This window comes from Oreochromis niloticus, linkage group LG16 (assembly GCF_001858045.2).
Source record: "Oreochromis niloticus isolate F11D_XX linkage group LG16, O_niloticus_UMD_NMBU, whole genome shotgun sequence".
Taxonomy (NCBI): Eukaryota; Metazoa; Chordata; class Actinopteri; order Cichliformes; family Cichlidae; genus Oreochromis; species Oreochromis niloticus.
The window spans coordinates 18,130,698-18,149,338 of NC_031987.2; the positions used below are offsets into that span (position 1 = coordinate 18,130,698).

General features: G+C 40.1%; 1 protein-coding gene across 3 annotated transcripts in view; it reads right to left on the reverse strand.

The window, feature by feature from the left end:
- The window catches only part of gpm6bb (glycoprotein M6Bb), a 30,578-nt gene that overhangs the window by 4,463 nt on the left and 7,474 nt on the right, over positions 1–18,641 (reverse strand). Inside the window, exons 1-4 of one of the 3 annotated variants that reach the window (XM_003455471.5) lie at positions 9,072–9,213; positions 1,357–1,543; positions 512–668; positions 251–419 (exon numbers count right to left, since the gene is read on the reverse strand). In XM_003455471.5, coding sequence (XP_003455519.1) covers positions 251–419; positions 512–668; positions 1,357–1,543; positions 9,072–9,120 — 562 coding nt within the window. In that variant the 5' untranslated portion in view covers positions 9,121–9,213. Of the gene's footprint in view, positions 1–250; positions 420–511; positions 669–1,356; positions 1,544–9,071; positions 9,214–18,641 lie in introns of those variants that run through there. The other 2 variants (XM_003455468.5, XM_003455469.5) reach the window with 2 other exon arrangements.

An 18,641-nucleotide genomic window follows, 5' to 3' on the forward strand; every position in this document is an offset into this window, starting at 1 on the left:
AATCATGATCAAACCTAAGAAACACAGCACCGAGCTGCAAATGTTACAAATATCCTGTTACCTTTTTCTTGTAAATAATCGGATAAATGAACCTTTCAGGACCTCTTTAATGATAATGAGGCCCCACACAGACCTGATTTGCTTATAAGGAGTAACAGTGGTGTGTATAATACGGTATTGGTCTGTATACTAACAGGAAGCCATTCACTGAGTGTATTCTCAATGAAGAAAAACAGTGCTGTTCTCTCACCATACTGACGGGCATCCACGCAGATGGACTCAATGTTTGTGAAGTTGGCCATCGGAGACTTCATGGCAGCACAGGTAGACCACATGTTGTAGAAGAGGAAGACGGGCACAGCAGAGAAGCCAAACACACCGAGCCAGGCCACACCCAGGATGTATGTGAGGAACACAAACTAAAGACACAGGAATGTCACAGTGTCATTAAACCTTTTTTGAAGCGTGCTCTATTTAAAAAAAAAAAAAAAGTGTGGTGGTATTTACATACCATTCCACTGATGCATCGTCCACAGATGGTGGTCTTGAACTCGCTGTGCAGTTCCTTGACTGCGCTAGTTGTATAGAAACCCTCAGCAAGCAGAATGATCCCATAGAGGAAGAAAAATGAAGCAATGCCGTAGATGATATACTGCATCAGCTGTATTCTGTTAAAGGGAATATTACGTATGAGTTTGGTTGTGCCAGTAAAGCTGCGATACGTTTCAAGACGTTGGCCAAAACTGGCCTTTACAAAAAAAGAAAAAAGCTAAAAATAGCTCCATACAATGCATATGCATGCATTCTCTACAGAAAAGGTTCATCTTTATTGTTGTGACTAAGACAGTTTCTCAGTGTAGACAGACAATGAGCCCAAATGTGGAGACAACAGGTGATGTGTGTCTCTGCAAATCATCTACCAAGAGACAGACTGAGGACGTCTTAAATTAAACAGTGCACTCTTAATCCACCCAAACACAAAACATATGTGCAGTCCTGTTTTATGTTATTCGTCTTTTATTGTCAGGACTAATGGACTGCATTGTAAAAAGGGTCCATATTAGGACTGCTCTCAAGGATAAGGTAAATGTGGGAGACAACGTCATCTAAAAATAGCCTACATAAAGTCAACCTCATTAAAAGAGCTATCCGTCTTTTGGTTTGGACTTGTCTTTACTGCAATGCTTATGCAGAGACACTTTTTCCAGTGAGCATAACGTACAATACATCTGACATTAAAGGGGAAATAGTATTAAAAGAGAAAAAAAAAAAATCCACTTGTCAGACTCAAATGGCAATGGCAAGGCAAACATTTGATGCAGCTATTTAGATCACACAGAGTATGAGGCCACTTACATGTCAGTGAGCATGACATTATCGCTGGTGACCTTGGAGAAGTGGTTTTCCAGGATGGTCACAGTGCCAGTGAGGGCCACATGGCCACATCCACAGAATAGGGCGACACCAGAGAAGCAGAGGATCGTAGCCACCAGAGATGCATAGGGCACGCCGCCTAAACATTTGATGCAACACTCGAAGCAACCTGTGTTAAAAAAAAAAAAAGCAGGTGTCATCAAGTATCATGTTTTATTCCAAATCATTTGACTTTGAAAGGCAATGAAATGAATTAATGTCAGCATCAGACCCCACTTCCATAAAAGGGAGCGTGTTTCGCTTGTGGAATACGAATCAAAGAAATATTAATTATGCGATGATTCGTTACATAAATCATCCATTCATCCATGAAGCCTATCCCAGGGCACATTACCCAAGAGGCAGCATATACTCTGAACTTATTACTGGTCTGCCACAATCATTTTGTAACTGATTACAACTTAAATTTTCTAAATAACGATGTTTCATCGTCATTGCTACGAAAGGAAATGTGCAGGCAGTCCCAGCACATCTGTTCAAAACAACTTTCAAAACATTTTCTTGTGGTTAATGCACTTCCTTCAAAAACAACTGCAATGCAAAGCAACATGAGGAAAAGGAATAGTTTGCTCGGTGCCACTGAGGGTTGTTTTTAAATCTGCACTGCTGTAACGTTTCAGTTGACAATTCATCACTTCACTCACAGGCCACTAATGGCTATCCAGCAGGTCAGGGCGATGCGCGTGTATCAAGCTTTAAAGGAAATCAATGGCAGCTAAACATGAGGGAAATGAAGTGACCTAGATGGGTCTGTTTGATCCTATGTGCCTTGTGAAATGGAGCCCAGTCATCACAACACACTGTGGAAAAACGCAAACAAGCCGCAGCCTTTTTACAATCAGATCCACATGTGTATGACAGGATGTTGTACAGCCACAGGACATCCAGGTCACTGTCTGTTCATGTTTTGAATCCCACACCTGGGCCTATGCCCGGTTTCCCATCTTTATTTAATACATTTAACGCCGTTAGAAAGAATGTTTTTACAGTACCAATCACTCATTGGGCATCAAGCAGCAGCAACTAACCAGGTTAGTGACTTGCTGATGAAACCAGTAAAATATTTAGCAGCTAACCAGTCAAATGTTTCTGGACATCAAACCAGATGGAGAATATTCGATTTATATGTCAGGTAACCACAGACACATGTCCATCTTGCTATGCGTCACAAAACAACAATTCTGTATAAACTGTATTAACACTGTCTGCATTTAGATGATTAATCATCTTCACAACAATTTCCATTAAATAATACCAATAAATCAGTTGACCAGTAGTATTGGATTGGCGGATAAATAAACTTCCAAAAAATACATCAGTCTTAGACCATATGTTGCCTAGAATGTATCAGTATCAATATATGCAACACATGCTTCGGGGAAACTGGGTATAGTGTCACCATATAGTTTGTGGTACATGGTTGCTCTGATTTCTTTAAGCACTGTTTGCAGATCTATTTTTTTTTTTCCTGTTTCAATATTAACATTTCGATCAAGTTCATCAATTATACTGGCTAGTCAGAAGGAAAAACAAAAACAAATATGCCCTCTGCACTACAATCATCAGATTTCAGTATTTGCATAGGGAGATAGATATGAACAGGATAATGGCATGACGGTAAAATGTCTATTGTGCCCAGGCAGACAAATCTATCCACTGCTGCTAACACAGCACCAGCTCTACAAGGATCTACAAAAAACAAGCTAGCATAAAGTTATAACCTCACACCCAGAATGATGTTAAAGATTAGCACATGGTGACCCCAGCCAAAAAACACAGTGATTAAGCAGTCATGCTTGTAGCACTGTAGTCTCCATTTCTGCTCGTACTCATTTCTGCAGTAGAATTGCAATCGTCACGTTTTTCTGTGAAGTGTTCTTTGGGCTGGTTTTCACCACTTTGGCTATCGTATTTAAGCTAATACTTACACACTATAAGAACGCTCTTATATGTGCATTCATTAGAATAGGGATTTATGCCAGCCTATGAGTATCTGTTAACTGTAACCATCCAACAACAGAAGGGCAGCAGTTGATGAGGTGGCAGAATGGGTCATCTGCCAGTGGGAAGGTCACTGGAGCAATCCCTGGCTCCTCCATTCCATAGGTCAAGATTCTGAACCTCGAGTTTCCCCTGATGCATTGGCGTGTGTGAGAATATAAGAGAGAAAAGTAAGAAGCACTTTGAGTTCTCAACTTGAGTAAATAGGTGCTATATATTTTATCTTTTTCTTGAGGTAAGAGACCAAATGTCTATTGGGACACTGAAAGCTGATTTGTGTCCATGCGCTTTGCCTTCCTTAACAAAAGAAATTTACAGATATATGGCTGCTAGGTCAATACTTTTGCAGTCAGACTGTTTGTGTAGTACAGGGCGATTAAAAACATTTCTATCCCACTGTGAATGAATAGGAGTTGCCATGGCAGCATGTTAACCACAACTCAATGAGCATACCCCACAGCAGAGTCGCTAGCTTCCACCATAGCCCACATTTCTGTAATGAAAATGTCAGGCAGGGAGAGTGGGTTGCTGGGAGTCAGATCACAAAGCTCGACAGGATATTGAACCCAGCTGCAAAGTAAATACAGTCCACTTAAATAAAGAAGGAGAGCGTACTGTCAGGTTGCTCTGACACACTGGGAAATGTTGGCTAAAAATCAACTTCCCGAGCCCCCATCAAGACTACGTAAGACGCTATTCACAACTACGCACCACCCTTTCTTTTGTAATGTTTACAGTTCTGTGGCATGCAGGTGTTTCCAAGTGCAAAACCAACTAAATACCAGAAACAAATTGACAAAAGTAGCAATAAACGCCATATTGTGAACCTTTTGTTTTTTCCCATATTAGATCAAGAGTCTGGCAACATACCACCAGATGCCATGGTACGATAGTTTTATTAATTGCCTCACTAGATCTGAAAATGAGAAGAAAGTCCAAACACATAAGGAAGTCGGAAAATATAAGATGCAAAAAATCATATTGGCATATCATGGCAATCTACAGTCAAATTAATATATGCAAAAGGTTAATATTAACCTGACATGGCCAAGGCAGGAATCTGCTTATCCAAATAAGTGCAATTAAAGAGAGAAAATCTACTCAATATACCGTCTGTTTAATCACAGTCTTTAAGCAGCTATCCAACAGAACTGACAATGTTGATGTCTCTTAGCTATCACTTAAGTTATGCTTAACAACACAATGAATCATGGGTGGTATTTACACAGCTAAACTACTTAGGTTCTCATTTATGTTCTGGCTGACTGTTATAGTGCTCTATTTCTCTGTTTCTATTAGACAGTGTCCTGAGATAGTCATTCCTGGTCAAACTGTATAACAGCCTGTTAGCATTGTTGACACAGTAGCACAGCATCAGTTCAATAATGTACATACACTCGCCGGCCACTTTGTTAGGTATACCAATGCACATTGATGCAAACATCTAATCAGTCAATCACAAGGCAGCACCATGTGGTCATGGTCTAGATGACCTGCAGAACTTCAAACTGAGCATCAGAATAGGGGGAAAAGGTGATTTATATGGCTTTGAATGTCACATGGTTAGTATACTGGTCTGAGTATTTCCAAAACTGCTGGGTTTTCCCAAAACCATCTCTAGTGTTACAGAGAATTGTTTGAAAAAAAAAAAAAATATCCAGTGAGCAGCAGCTCTCTTGGCAAAAGTGTCTTTTTGATGTCAGAGGTCAGAGGGGAATGGTCAGACTGCTTTGAGCTGATAAGGTAATAGTAACTTAGATAAACACTCTTTAAAACCAAGATATGCAAAAGATCATCTCTAAATGCATAACAGGAAAGCATGGCTCTATCCTGCCTTTTGTCAAAGGTTCAGGCTGGTTTTAGTGTTGAAATATTGTTGGTGATATTTCTTTTATCTGAAAAATGCAAGACAATGGCATGCAAGCTAGCATCCCTGTTCGTCATCACTGGAGATTTATGTAATCACTTGTTATTATACACCTAATTCATCCTGCAGCGTGGGGAAAAATGTGCTATGGAAATGTGAATTCATATTGTTTTATTTTGAGAGAACTTTGCAGAACTGCTGTGGAAAACAAAATATCTCGGTTAAAGGCTCGAAACTGAGTCTTCTAAAAGGGCCTTTATGCTAAATATATAGTAAAATGCATTTTAAAACGTAACCACAGTCTATTAAGAAGGCATTTCACAGTGGTTAATGTTAACAGCATTTCTAAAATATCTCTAAGGAAACAATGATACTGGAAAATCAATTACGAGCTTTCTCAAGAAGTAACTTCCATTAAGTCTGGCAAAGTAAACAAGAGTCTCACTATTTTTAGATGTTAAGCAAGTACTTGTTTTCCTTTTGTTTACTGTCGCTGGTTAGTAACCAAGATTATGACGGAGATGCTTGTTGTGTTCGGAGGTTTTGGTCAACTGTACAAACAATAGTTTGTGGATTTATTGTTAGGTTTACACGCTGGCATATTTCTTGGCTGGGAGCAAGAACTGGTACTTCATGATAGCAACAACTCCTTTAGAGGATCATTGCATCTAACTCCATGCAAGAAGTCCAAAGGCCAACAAACGAATGACACAAAACTTTGCAGAGTTCTGTAATCTATGTATCTTATTGTAAAATAGATTGTTATCTGAGAGTACAGTGTGGGATTACATTGAATACAGGATGTTGCAAATCCCTGTGTTAGCTAAAGTCCTCCTCCTCCACGGGGGGATAACAGTAGGAGCTGGTGACTCTCTAAACAACAAGCTTGTAATGAAGGGATCCCACTGGCTTACTCTGGGTGGAGCACTTTAAATGAAAATCACATTGGACCCTTTTCCTCTGATGACTTTCACATGCTCCCACTCCCTGACTAATACTCCTAGTTAGGCATCCAACCACTTCCTCTCACTCCATTGTCCATCTCTTTGCTACAGCAGTAGTAGTCTGGCCTTACAACAGAAGCCATATTTGACACATTTGTATCACGAGGATACAGGGAGAAAAAGATGTTTGTGTGATTTTTTTTTTTAAAGTGTCTGTGTGGGTGACATTGTATGAGAGAGACAGAAAAAAAAAACATGAAAAGAAAGAAAAAAGAAAGCGAGAGTCCAAGAAGCCTGGATACAAAGAGCCAGTGTGTGCAGCCCCAGACTGTCCATCACACTGGACTATCAGGGGCCATTCAGAATAGCACTGAACCACGGCCTTGCTCTTCCGGCCCACAGGCTGCAGGCCCAGGACAAGCTCACCACTGAGCTCCATCCTGTGTGCCCCTCCAGCACTGTACACAGCTTAGCCACAATGGGCCACAGCAGCCTCTTCACACTCCAGGAGGATCCTGTTTGTCAAAGCATCTCAGATTGTCAGCGTGTGAATGAGATAGCTTATTAAGACCAACATGAGTTGCAAACCAAGCTGGAATCTGAAGTTATAACACACAGAGATGAAGACAGACAGAGACATACAGCTAATGAGAGTAAAGTGTGGAACTGCTTCTGGGTCCAAGACCTATAGGGGTCCAAAAGCACCACAATTTACTAGGTGTCAGTTTTGTTATTTTGTCTTTTTGCTTGGTCGTTTTTTACTTCATTTATTGAGCATTTCATTCCTTTGTTTGATAGCCAGCAGTAGCTCGAGACAATAAATGAGTAGAGAAAGAAAACTTGAGTGTCTCACTGGACTCTGGCAGATTCACAGATTACCCTTCAGGTTGATTCTTTATTTTTTTTTAATATATTTTTTCTTATTTTGTATGTTTGTTTTTGTTTTTCTCGAGACGGAGAAGGCAAACAATTTGATCACTTGCAAATTTTGTTAAGGGATTATAAAGGGCAAAATCTAGTTTCATCAAATTACCACATACCAGTAGGCATACAGGGAGTAATATCATTACCAGTCATTTCTTGGTTTATCTGTCCAGTGAAGTTACCACACACTGCACAGTGAGATCTGAGTCATCACTAACCCTTCACCTCACCCTGCTGCATCACTGCCACCCTCAATCCCTCAGCCACAGTCATCAAGCCAACATAACCATAATCAAAATCTTTAGCTGGGATGCTTGGTAAATGTGGAATAATGTCTATTTTCTGCTTTAGCTGAACAGAGAAATGTGTGCCACATGTGAGCGGTGTTTTGGAAGACTTTTCTTTTTTTGGGTACATACCAGACACAAACACAGTTGCACCTATCCAAACAAAGAATAACACGCAGCACAAGCATAAACAAGCACTGCATAATCATATGCACATAGAAAAGTATGCATATGATATACAAGCAAAACCCCCACGCAGATATAAACATACTTGGATACACACAATTTATAGTGAACAGTTTGCAAACCCTCAGTTTCTTCCCAGTTCCCTGAACAACAAGCTGGCTTCCAGCTCCATTAAAAACACCATCCAGTTTCAATTTAAAAAAGAAAAAAAAAGTCTAGGCTCATTGCTAACAGATGTGTTTGTTTACAGCTAATGCTAAGTATTGTTGTTTGTTGCTCCATTGGGGCAAACTGCCAAAACACCACTTATGAAAAAGAGTCTTATTTTTCCACACTCTCTGCTGAGTGGAGCGATAGTTAAAATTGCTCTAATGGCTATAATGGTAATTCTCAAGAGATGAGGGAGACCTCAGCATGGAAATTCATTAGAGGTGGTCTCACTGTGCTTCTCTCAGAAGAGAAACCTAAAGACTGATTGCAATTCCCCTGACTGCACATGCTAGGGGAGACTTACAAACATGTAGGATGCATTCATTAACACTAACAGGCAGTTCTGACTGTAAAGGCTCATCATTTTTTATGTGCATGTGGGGATAAGGGAAATAAGGAATTCTGGGAAGCTCTGTCATCTGATTATAATGTCATTTGTAGTGTCGTCAGTTTGAGTCTCTTTTTCTTCATTCTTTAATTGGGTTAAAGTAGCTAAGCTATGCATCAACCAAAAATACTTAAAAAAAATGCAAAGGCTAGTTCTTGTTTCTAAAAAAACCATGATAATTTGAATCTGCTTGCAAAGTTACCGACCTCCTCACATAGTCAGCAACATAGACATATGACGGTATTAAAAAAAATTGCTTATCTTATTTCACAAAGCGCAACAGAAAATTCAAGGATTCCTGTTGATTCCTACAAGAAGGTGATGAGCAAGTTAATGACCCGCTCTCTCTCCCCCTTTAGTGTACAAACTCCTCAAGGCTATTGATGTAACACTGGTAATGTCAGGTTCATTTATCTTTGTCCTTGCCCCTCATCCGCCTCATTAATCATCAGTCCTCCCCGAAAACACAACTCAAACGCACCCTGTGACGCTAGCATGATGATGACCTGCGGCAACACAATGTCCCTCCTGCTGCAGGAGTAGAGTCTGCTGAAAGCAGCCCGCAGATTTAAACTAATTAGATCATACAACAAGCGCAAGTAATCTACTCCAGGCAGAACACAGCCGAAGCATGACAACGGCAATTTTGCAAATGAACTGAAAACTTTGGTGCAAACAAAACAGTGAAGCATGGATGTTGGTCTGATATTTAAAAATCCCCCAAAGAGCAAAAGCTGAAACGAAACCAAGCATGCTGGAGAAGGTTAAAGTCCCAGCAAACACAGCAATGAAAAGAACTGAACTGGCTCTTTGTAAGTGCTCATTGGTACCTCTTTTGTCCTGCCTCTGGTCTTGGTTTTCGTCTGATTGAGTTTCCATGGTTGTTTTTCTTCTACCCAGCAAAAATGTTTTTTTTCTTCTTCTTCTTTTTTCAGCAAATTCTCTCTTCCTTTCTCCCCCTGACACTCTCGTTTCTCGTTCTCTTTCCTTCCTGCACGACTCTGCCTTCGCCGTCTCTCACTTGCCTTGCTGCTATGTTCCATCGTTTAATTGTGTCCTGCCTTGTGAAGGCAACTCTCCACAGTAAATCACAGCTTTTGTTCTAGATTTTGTCAGGTAAGCGCTTTCTTGAGCTTACTGCATGCCTTCCTTGACCAAAACTTTTATATATTCTCTTTGAATAAATCAACAATTTCTTAACTGACAGTTAAATTAAAGTTTCCTCCTAATGACACACAAATCTTTGCCCATGCCATGAACACACTTCTCATTCTCCTCCTCTTGGGCATCCCTGTCTCAGAAAGAAAAGTAATGGGAGGAAATCTGTCTGGTGGCAACAAGAAAGTGGAAGCCACTACTTTAGCTGTGGGTCAAAACTATAGCTTAGGCTGAAAGCATATATGCACACAGTCATCTTTGTCTATCTCCCATGTGACCAGACTCCAAGAGAGGGCGAGAGTGCATGCTGTGTGGTTGTGTTGTGGTCAAGGGTAAACCCTTCATCTTCTGATTTGCACCATATGCCCTCTGCTCCTGCAGCATACATTAGCAACCTCTGACCGGTCTCTTCCCTCCATCTGGTGGTTTCTAAATCATAAAGAGGACACATGAAAGGAAGGCACATCTACATTTCCTACACGGGGACACAGAGCATCCTCTGGGCTGATAGAGACAACAGAGGAAACAGCATGTGAAAACTGAAGAAACAGAAAATCACAAAGAAAAAAAAAGACCTGTAAAAACTTAAGGAGGGAGAAATTAAAGCCAAGACGATGACCCTATGAGAAACAACTCGTGAAAATAACAGGGCCAGGCCAAAATGAATGATGAGAGATGACCAGAGGAGGAGACAGTGAGGAAGGCTGTGTTTGTTTGGCAACAGCAGGCCGAGAAGCCCCAGGGGCATGTTAATGAGAGAAAGGCCTTTCAGCTGAGGAAGGGGGGGCTGGTGGAGTAGAGTTGGAGTGGGGTCTTCTCACGGATACCAGACCTCAGAGATGAGGGGGAACAACAGGGGAGGGGAGCCTCGGGGGTCAGGGAAGTGAACTTAGCAGGGATCCCACAACAACAAATGCTGCACTAATCTTCAAGCGTTTTTACCATCAGCCCCATTAAAGCAAGAAGAACCAACATGTTCCTTGTGTTTGAAGTGTTTGATCTCTGCATACGTGTGTTAACAGCTGATTCAGTGGATTCCACACTTGTGATTCACATTAGGTATAACAGGAGCTCAAGTGAAGCATCCAGTGAGCCTGATTATGTGCAGGACTAAATGTACTGGAGTGGTCAACACTGGATGCTTCATGTTACTGAGAAAAGACAGAAAAAAAAAATTTAAAAAGTCAAGATCAATCCAGTGATCCATCTGCAAACCTTTAAGAGTGTTTGCACAACAAATGTTTATATCATTTGTGTGAAAGGAAATTTAAAACATGTGATCAGAACAGGTCAAAATGTGCTTTAGGACATATTTTAATAAATTCGCGATTTTAGTACCAAAAACATGTGCCTTTCATTAAAAACTCTCACTGTGAATAAACTTTTGCTTTGGCATAAAGATCATAGTTATCACAGCAAATGCATTCATTAATTGGGTGAAAAAGTGCTATAGGGCAAAAAATAGAAGTAGTATAAATAGTATTGACAGATGTCTTTTGTAATGTTTGTTTTTTGTTTTTTTTTTTTATCTAAAGCAGGACGAAAAAAAATGAAGCAAAGTGCTAAAAACTCCAGCAGAAATGAACATATCTAAATTCCACCTTTTTGAAAACTGTACTCACTCATTTAAATTTAATTACGGCTTAAAGTTATGCACTATTGGGGACATGGCCTCTTCAATAGGAGGATACCAAAACAGACAGTACATGTGAAATCTAAGGAAGCATGCTAACCAAGCTTAGCTGATAACTTATCAAATTTGGTCACTTGTGGCTCCAAAGTCCGAAATGGAGCCTCGATGTTAAAATAGAGGCTTGAAATACAGAGATGTCACCAATGCTATGGTTACCTGTTTAGGCAATCTATAGCACTGGTAGCTTGTAGTGAACATTCAGTTCTGAATATTTAGTTCAGTTCATTCAGTTAAATGTGGGCTGCGTTCACTATCGAGTCTCATTTCACTCCACGATATCTAACAGTAATCTCTTTATAGCTGTAACCTAAGTGGTTAACTAAGTTCTTTGCCTCATATACAATAATGAGCAGACTGAGATGACCAAATACGATATGAGTCTATCTGTAATACAGTGGTGTGCAAAGGTATTGAGGTCCACCTCATACTTTTACATTCTGCTTCCAAGGAGCCAGACTTTGTTGTATTTTTTAAAGCGGTCTTGAACCATAGTTCTTCAGGCCTTCTGAAGGTTTTTCTTTGGACATCATCTATACTTTTTTCACTAATTTTCAGTCCACTACTTGTACCTGAGCATTTTCAGATGAATGTTGACAGAGAACAGAATAAATGACAATCAACATCCCAGGAAGACATTTGAATGTCCTTAAAGAAGCCGGGAGAACTGGGCGATGACCAGTGTTAAGGTGCCATAAGATCATTTAGTTTGTTAGAGTCCACCAGATACTGGCACTGGAATTATGACGTTACCAAGTGAGTGAGATACTATTAGTATTACTTAAATACTGCAGTTATCATCAGAAACGATATAGTGTCACTCCTTTGAATGTTGCCTGGTGGTGCTTTTACAGCAATTAAATTTTAAAAAATGTCATGCAAAGTAGAACTCAGTATATGAGCTGAACCAAATGAATAAAGCCCAGAAGAAAGGCTGCACTCAGCTTTACCTAAAATACTAACAGGCTGTGGGAATAATCATGTGAAAGCCTGAGTGCTCAGATTCAGTGTGGACACAGCGCCACGCCCCTACTTGAGGACACAATCTGAATGATGATGAAGCTCATACAAATGTGGGAGGCTTCATTGTGGGTCAACCTTTCACGGTGTGAGACTCAGGTCCTGAATGCTCGCCAGCGTTCAGTCACCCATGAAGACCTGCACCCCTGCTTGGCTCACACTGTGGAAGGAGTTCTCATGGAACCAGGTCTGTGCCCAGGCTCAAGCACTACTTACACCCATCAAAGGCCTGAGAAAGCAGGCCCACCACACAAGAACAGAGGAAGACAGTTTAAACCAAATGGGCATGTGGCATCAACTATGTCAGGAATAACTAACTGTGAAGGTTAACATCTGTTGTAAAGGTAAAAAAAAGCAAAACCAAATGGCGAGCTGGTATTTTGCCGTGCTCATGGAAAAAACTTCAACAATCCACATCTTTAAGCTTGAGATTCTTGTGAACTTTGTTTTGGTCATTTGCTGTAGTCACTGAGTTTCTCTTTTGTAGTGGCATTACTGACCTAGTTTTAACCGCAGTCCCTCTTCGTATCTCGATCTGCTTTGTATGTATCTGCTTTATGCATGGCATGAATCCAGGTTATTGATTGGTGCAGAAGCATGGCACAACAAACCCATTATGCAGATCCATTCATTTGTTTACTGACCCATTTTCATCTGCTCTGGGAGTCTACAGAGAAACAAAAGCCATCCCATGGACAAATTCTCTGACATTTACTGAACAATCAAACATATGATTTATTTGAAAATCCAAAGTTTTGGCCCTAACTCAATCTAAAAGTACATCTGCTCCTGCCATATTATGATTAAATGAGACAATTCAATCTGCAGGGTGGGCCATTTATATGGATACACAATAATAAAATGGGAATGGTTGGCGATATTAAAGTCCTGTTTGTGGCACGTTAGTATATCTGAGGGGGCAAACTCCTCAAGATGGGTGGTGACCATGGGGGCCATTTAGAAGTCGGCCATCTTGGATACAACTTTTGTTTTTTCAATAGGAAGAGGGCCATGTGACACATCAAACTTATTGGTAATGTCACACGAAAAACAATGGTGTGCTTGGTTTCAACATAACTTTATTCTTTCATAAGTTATTTACAAGTTTCTCTTTGTTCACAGCCATTGACATGTCGAAGAGGTTAACACGTGAGGAGCGGATTGAAATTGTGTTGATATCTGGTGAACGCAGTAACCGGGTCATTGCAGCAGATTTCAATGCAAGACACCCTGCGAGACCACCCATCTCCCATGCTACAGTTAGCAAACTGCTTGCTAAGTTTCGTGAAACTGGTTCAGTGTTGGATTTGCCAAAATGTGGACGCAAGAAAACTGTCACTAATGAAGAAATATCAGTGGCTGCCCTAGCTTCATTCAGCAAGAGCCCACAGCGTAGCACTCACCGCATGTCACTGGAGAGGGGCATTAGTCGAACATCCCTTCGGCGGATATTAGCTACTCACAAATGGCACCCTTACAAACTCCAGCTACTGCAGCATCTCAACGAGGATGACCCAGATCGGCGCACAGAATTTGCAGAATGGGGAAAACAAAAGTTGGAACAGGACCCTCAGTTCACGCAGAAGATTTTGTTCAGTGATGAGGCAAACTTTTATGTGAATGGTGAAGTTAACAAACCAAACCACCGCTATTGGTCTGACACTAACCCACATTGGATGGATCCCTCCAAGACTGTTGGAACAACAAAAGTGATGGTTTGGTGTGGTATATGGGGTACAACGATAGTGGGTCCATTCTTCATCAATGGAAACCTCAAGGCCACTGGATATTTGAAATTGCTACATGATGATGTGTTTCCCTCTTTATGCACTGAAGCTGGAACGTTCCCTGAGTTTTTCCAGCAAGATGGTGGACCACCACATTATGGGTGGAGGTCCGAGCATTCCTAGATGAACAGTTTCCTGGAAAGTGGATTGGTCGTTGTGGGCCAGTTGAATGGCCCCAAAGGTCTCCTGATCTGACCCCCTTAGACTTTTATCTTTGGGGTCATCTGAAGGCAATTGTCTATGGTGTGAAGATACGAGATGTGCAGCACCTGAAACTACGGATACTGGCTGCCTGTGCTGGCATTTCTCCTGCGGTGTTGCTATCAGTGTGTGAAGAGTGGGAGAAGAGGGTTGCATTGACAATTCAACACAATGGGCAGCACATTGAACATATTTTATAAGTGGTCAGAAACTTGTAAATAACTCATGAAAGAATAAAGTTACGTTGAAACCAAGCACACCATTGTTTTTCTTGTGACATTACCAATAAGTTTGATGTGTCACATGGCCCTCTTCCTATTGAAAAAACAAAAGTTGTATCCAAGATGGCCGACTTCTAAATGGCCACCATGGTCACCACCCATCTTGAGGAGTTTGCCCCCTCACATATACTAATGTGCCACAAACAGGACTTTAATATCACCAACCATTCCCATTTTATTATGGTGTATCCATATAAATGGCCCACCCTGTATATAAGGCTCTGAGTTGCTTTACTACTACTACAAAAAACCTCACTCAGTGGAAAAAATGATTTTAACCAAAACTCATTATAGAAAGACATGCTCTCCACATAACAGGGAAACCACAGTGTGTTGACTTCCTATTGGCTTTTTTAAACAAATGAAAATCTATTTTTTTCCCCTAATAAATTCAGTGTTTGAGCAGGGTCAAATTTGAAGGGTATCAAATTCTTTAATGGTGCAATACTTAAATAACATCTTGATCTTGGATGTTTTCTGTCATTCCAAATGTCTGTAGTAATTAGTAATATTCAAAGACATCTTGTGTTTAGGGCTTTGTATCAATTAATCCTTTGATAATAATCCAAATCCTGGGGTTTTTAAATTTCAGAAATGGCACCAATCCAAATGTTCCTTTAAACACAATGACTGGAAAACAAAGATACCCTGCAATCTCATTTAAACAGCGTTTAAGATGATATTCTTACCAGATGTTGTTGAAGTTGAGCCTTAATTTGTTGACCTTATGAACACACAAGACTTCGTTTCTGTAACCGACCATTACCCAACCTCAAAAATAAGGTCTTAAAACCAAACCCTGAATTCGTTGGTGGTGTAAAAATACCATCCCATGGACCAATGCATTGTTCCTCATGCAGGAATTCCACCACAAGAATACAGCTGTTCATATTTTGTGCAGCATGGTAGCAAAAACTCAACCATGTCATTCAATTTATACCACTGTCAGAGACATACTTAATATCTTGGTATAAATGCCATCGTACAGATTCCAGACTTATTTTTTCTCTCTCTGTATTTATTGCAAGCAAACAACGTCCATTGGTGTTTGACTCAGCACTTCTCTAATTGCATGTTTGTGTTACTATCGTGTCAGGGCTGGATATGGAGCAGCACTCACTCAGAGATGCCTGGCGACCATGTTTTTCCTCTAAAAGTGACTACACAACCCTGACTCTCTGGCACCTCTGTAGCCTGTGTGGTTTTGGCCTAAGTGTTGGAGGTAGAGTAAAAGACAGATTCTTTGTATTATCCAGGCTTTCTAGCGTACAGTACTTTGGCTACCGTTATCTTGGCTTGGCCGCACACACAACAATTTCCATACAGTATCAAATCCTTAAGAATTTTATAATTTCAGTCTGGAGTCAAAACAGTAAATCAGTGCCAGGAAACTTAAACCAATGAGAAAATGATACAGACACACATACACATCATATTTTGAAGATATGTGCTGTTTGTTCTTCTTTCAGCGTGCACTAAAACTTTTAATGATATCTGTGGTCTGGAAGAGGCTTTGCTATCTTTGTGTTCTGCCTCAATCAAGTTATGAACCCAGTCAACCAACAAGAGGTATGTCTCAGTCTCCACTCCAACCTCCATTATCTAGTTTCCTAGACGGATATTCCAGGGAGTAATGAGAACACCAAGCATTCCCCAGAACATTTTTATATGGCAAAAAAAAATGTAAAAAGCAGCTGAGGTTTTCCATGTTTTCAAATGATACAATAACAACACCATTAAGCAATTTGCTCTGACACTAAAGTAACATTTTGTTTAGTGAATGCCTCTCATTCCCTGACTCCTCGGGAGGAGGTGAAACAAGCTGTTGCGATATAAGAAATAAGCATTTTAATAGTTAAATTCAACTCAATTTAATCTCAATGACATGAAGTGATGTTAGCATTAGCAGATTTGCATTGTTCAAAAGCAAAAGCAAGATGTAGCAGCTTTGGTTATAAATCTCATTCCAAACATGGAGTTAATTCAAAGTAGAATCCAACTATTACAGGATTTTTAAGACCGATACAAAAGCCGATATTTGGCGATTTTTAAATATCTAATATTTCAATATATGGGCCGATATGTAGTTATTTATTTGCTTAATTACACTCTGCCCAATCCTCCTCCAATCAGCTGTTTGTGTTTGTGGCTCCAAACGTGTTGCAAACAAGGAAGTTGAAGAGTGTTCTCTGGTGGACAAACTGTGCAACATGAACTGTAATAACATGGTTGAAGGGTGTTTTTCCCAGTTCTTCTTTACTTTTTTTTAATTGAAATTTATTGGCCACTCTAAATGTCGGTGTTAACAGATTAGCAAACAAATATATCTGTCAGGCTGTGCTTTATATACGCAAAAATCTGAACTATTCAGTAACAAAAATTACAAGAGGAAATTAGCATAGAAATCAAGACAAAATAAAACAAATAGAAAAAGTTAGCTGAGGACCAAGAGCAGTTAATAGTAGTAGTTCAAGTTGCCCCAGTAAAAAATAAAACAATGATTCTAATCACAATATTTGATCTACTTTTAAAACTAATTTTGATTTCTGCCAAAAATTTCTGCCAAAAGTAAAAATATCTACATGTTTAGTCATTAGCTAATCCTGATCAAGTCTTCCAGGCCATGTTCTGCAGCCAATTGCTGAAAATGTCAGTATGCTGGGGCAGAACGCCACAACCAAAATCACTGAGCTTAAACACTCTTTAGGCTTGAGCAGCACTTATCGTATGGCATGAACAGCTTCTTTAGGATTCTCCTAAATCAGTTATGTATCCAAAGGCGTATACTACTAATGTGATCGAACCAAGCTAGTTGAAAGGTCCATTAAACTGCACTAAGATTAAAAATAAATCCGACAGGACTTCTCTTAGGGGTGTTAATCCTTTAAATACAATGCCTATCACTGTAAGCATGTTTATATTTAGCCTAGAACAAAGACTACTGAGATGCTTTCTTTGTTACTTAAGTAACTAGACAACAATTAAGCTTCATTATAAAGAAATTAATATGGTCATGAAATTCTGGAACAATACTGCTGATGACTGATGATATTTCTTCTGTTTGTTTATTTTGTATTTGCTGTCATCTGCATGCGTCCTTGTACCAGGAAATTATGAAATCCCCGTTATAAAAATAACTTCATCTCTGAACATTTAGTCAGTACACAAAACATGCAAGACATAAATATTAGGCAGACATTGGCAAATATCATTTTAATTGTAGTATGTAATGTAATATGATTACAAGTAATCTAATTGAATTATAGGAATTACATTAAAATAAATGAAATTACTTTTTCCTCCTGAAAATGAACAAGCAGCTACAGTTATTTCAGTTATTGACAATCAGAAAGATGCATGACTAAACTAATTGACAAAGGCATATCTTTTGAGACTAATGGAAAATGCCGATGCACACAAAATTCAGAGTATTACTTCAAAGGATATTTGTCAGGAAAATCGAGCCCATCTTGTAAGGATGTCCAGAAGCAGCAACAGATTTTCCCTTTTGATGTTTCACGGTCCATATGTCCCCCTTAAACTGGTGAGGACCTGACAACACAAACGTTCTCACACTCCAGCTGCTGTGATGCAAATAGCACCGTGGTTGGAGACTTTCGTTTTCCTACTTGTTGCACAGAGCATACGCATATGAACACACGCACATGCGTGCACACACATGGACACAATAGAGACATAAAGAAACACGAAGACAGCAGACGAGACTCTCCAGCTAATTCTGGGGTTGGCTCCCGTGCACAGGTCCTACCCTCCTCTGTGTCTCCCCCGGCGGCTGGGACCTCTTCCTTTGCATCACTCCCACCGATCCCATTGTCCTCCACCTCATGCTGCCAACCTCCAACCCCTGACCCAAGACTTTACCCTTTTCAAACTCTCTTGCTTCGCCCCCTCCAACCCTTATTAGATGGAGCCTTCTTCTTTCAGCTCATTCAGACCCCTTCATGTCAGGATTCACTGTGAGCACTATGACAACAGAGAAGCCAGAACACATACTACTTTAATACCATTGTTACATGAGGCTCCTCCACGGTCTCAAAGTCCCACATCCTAGGCTGAATCCTGGAAGGATGTGAAAATTGGTTGCAACCTGAACCTGATACTTCCAACCCCGCAGAGATGTGTTCTTCCTTATGTGGGCTAAGTGCTTAACAATAAGCGATAAATACAGAGTATCACAGGAAAGGAAGAGAAGCTAATCTCTCTAGTAATTGTATATACTCCACTCTTGCTGACCTCTGTGAG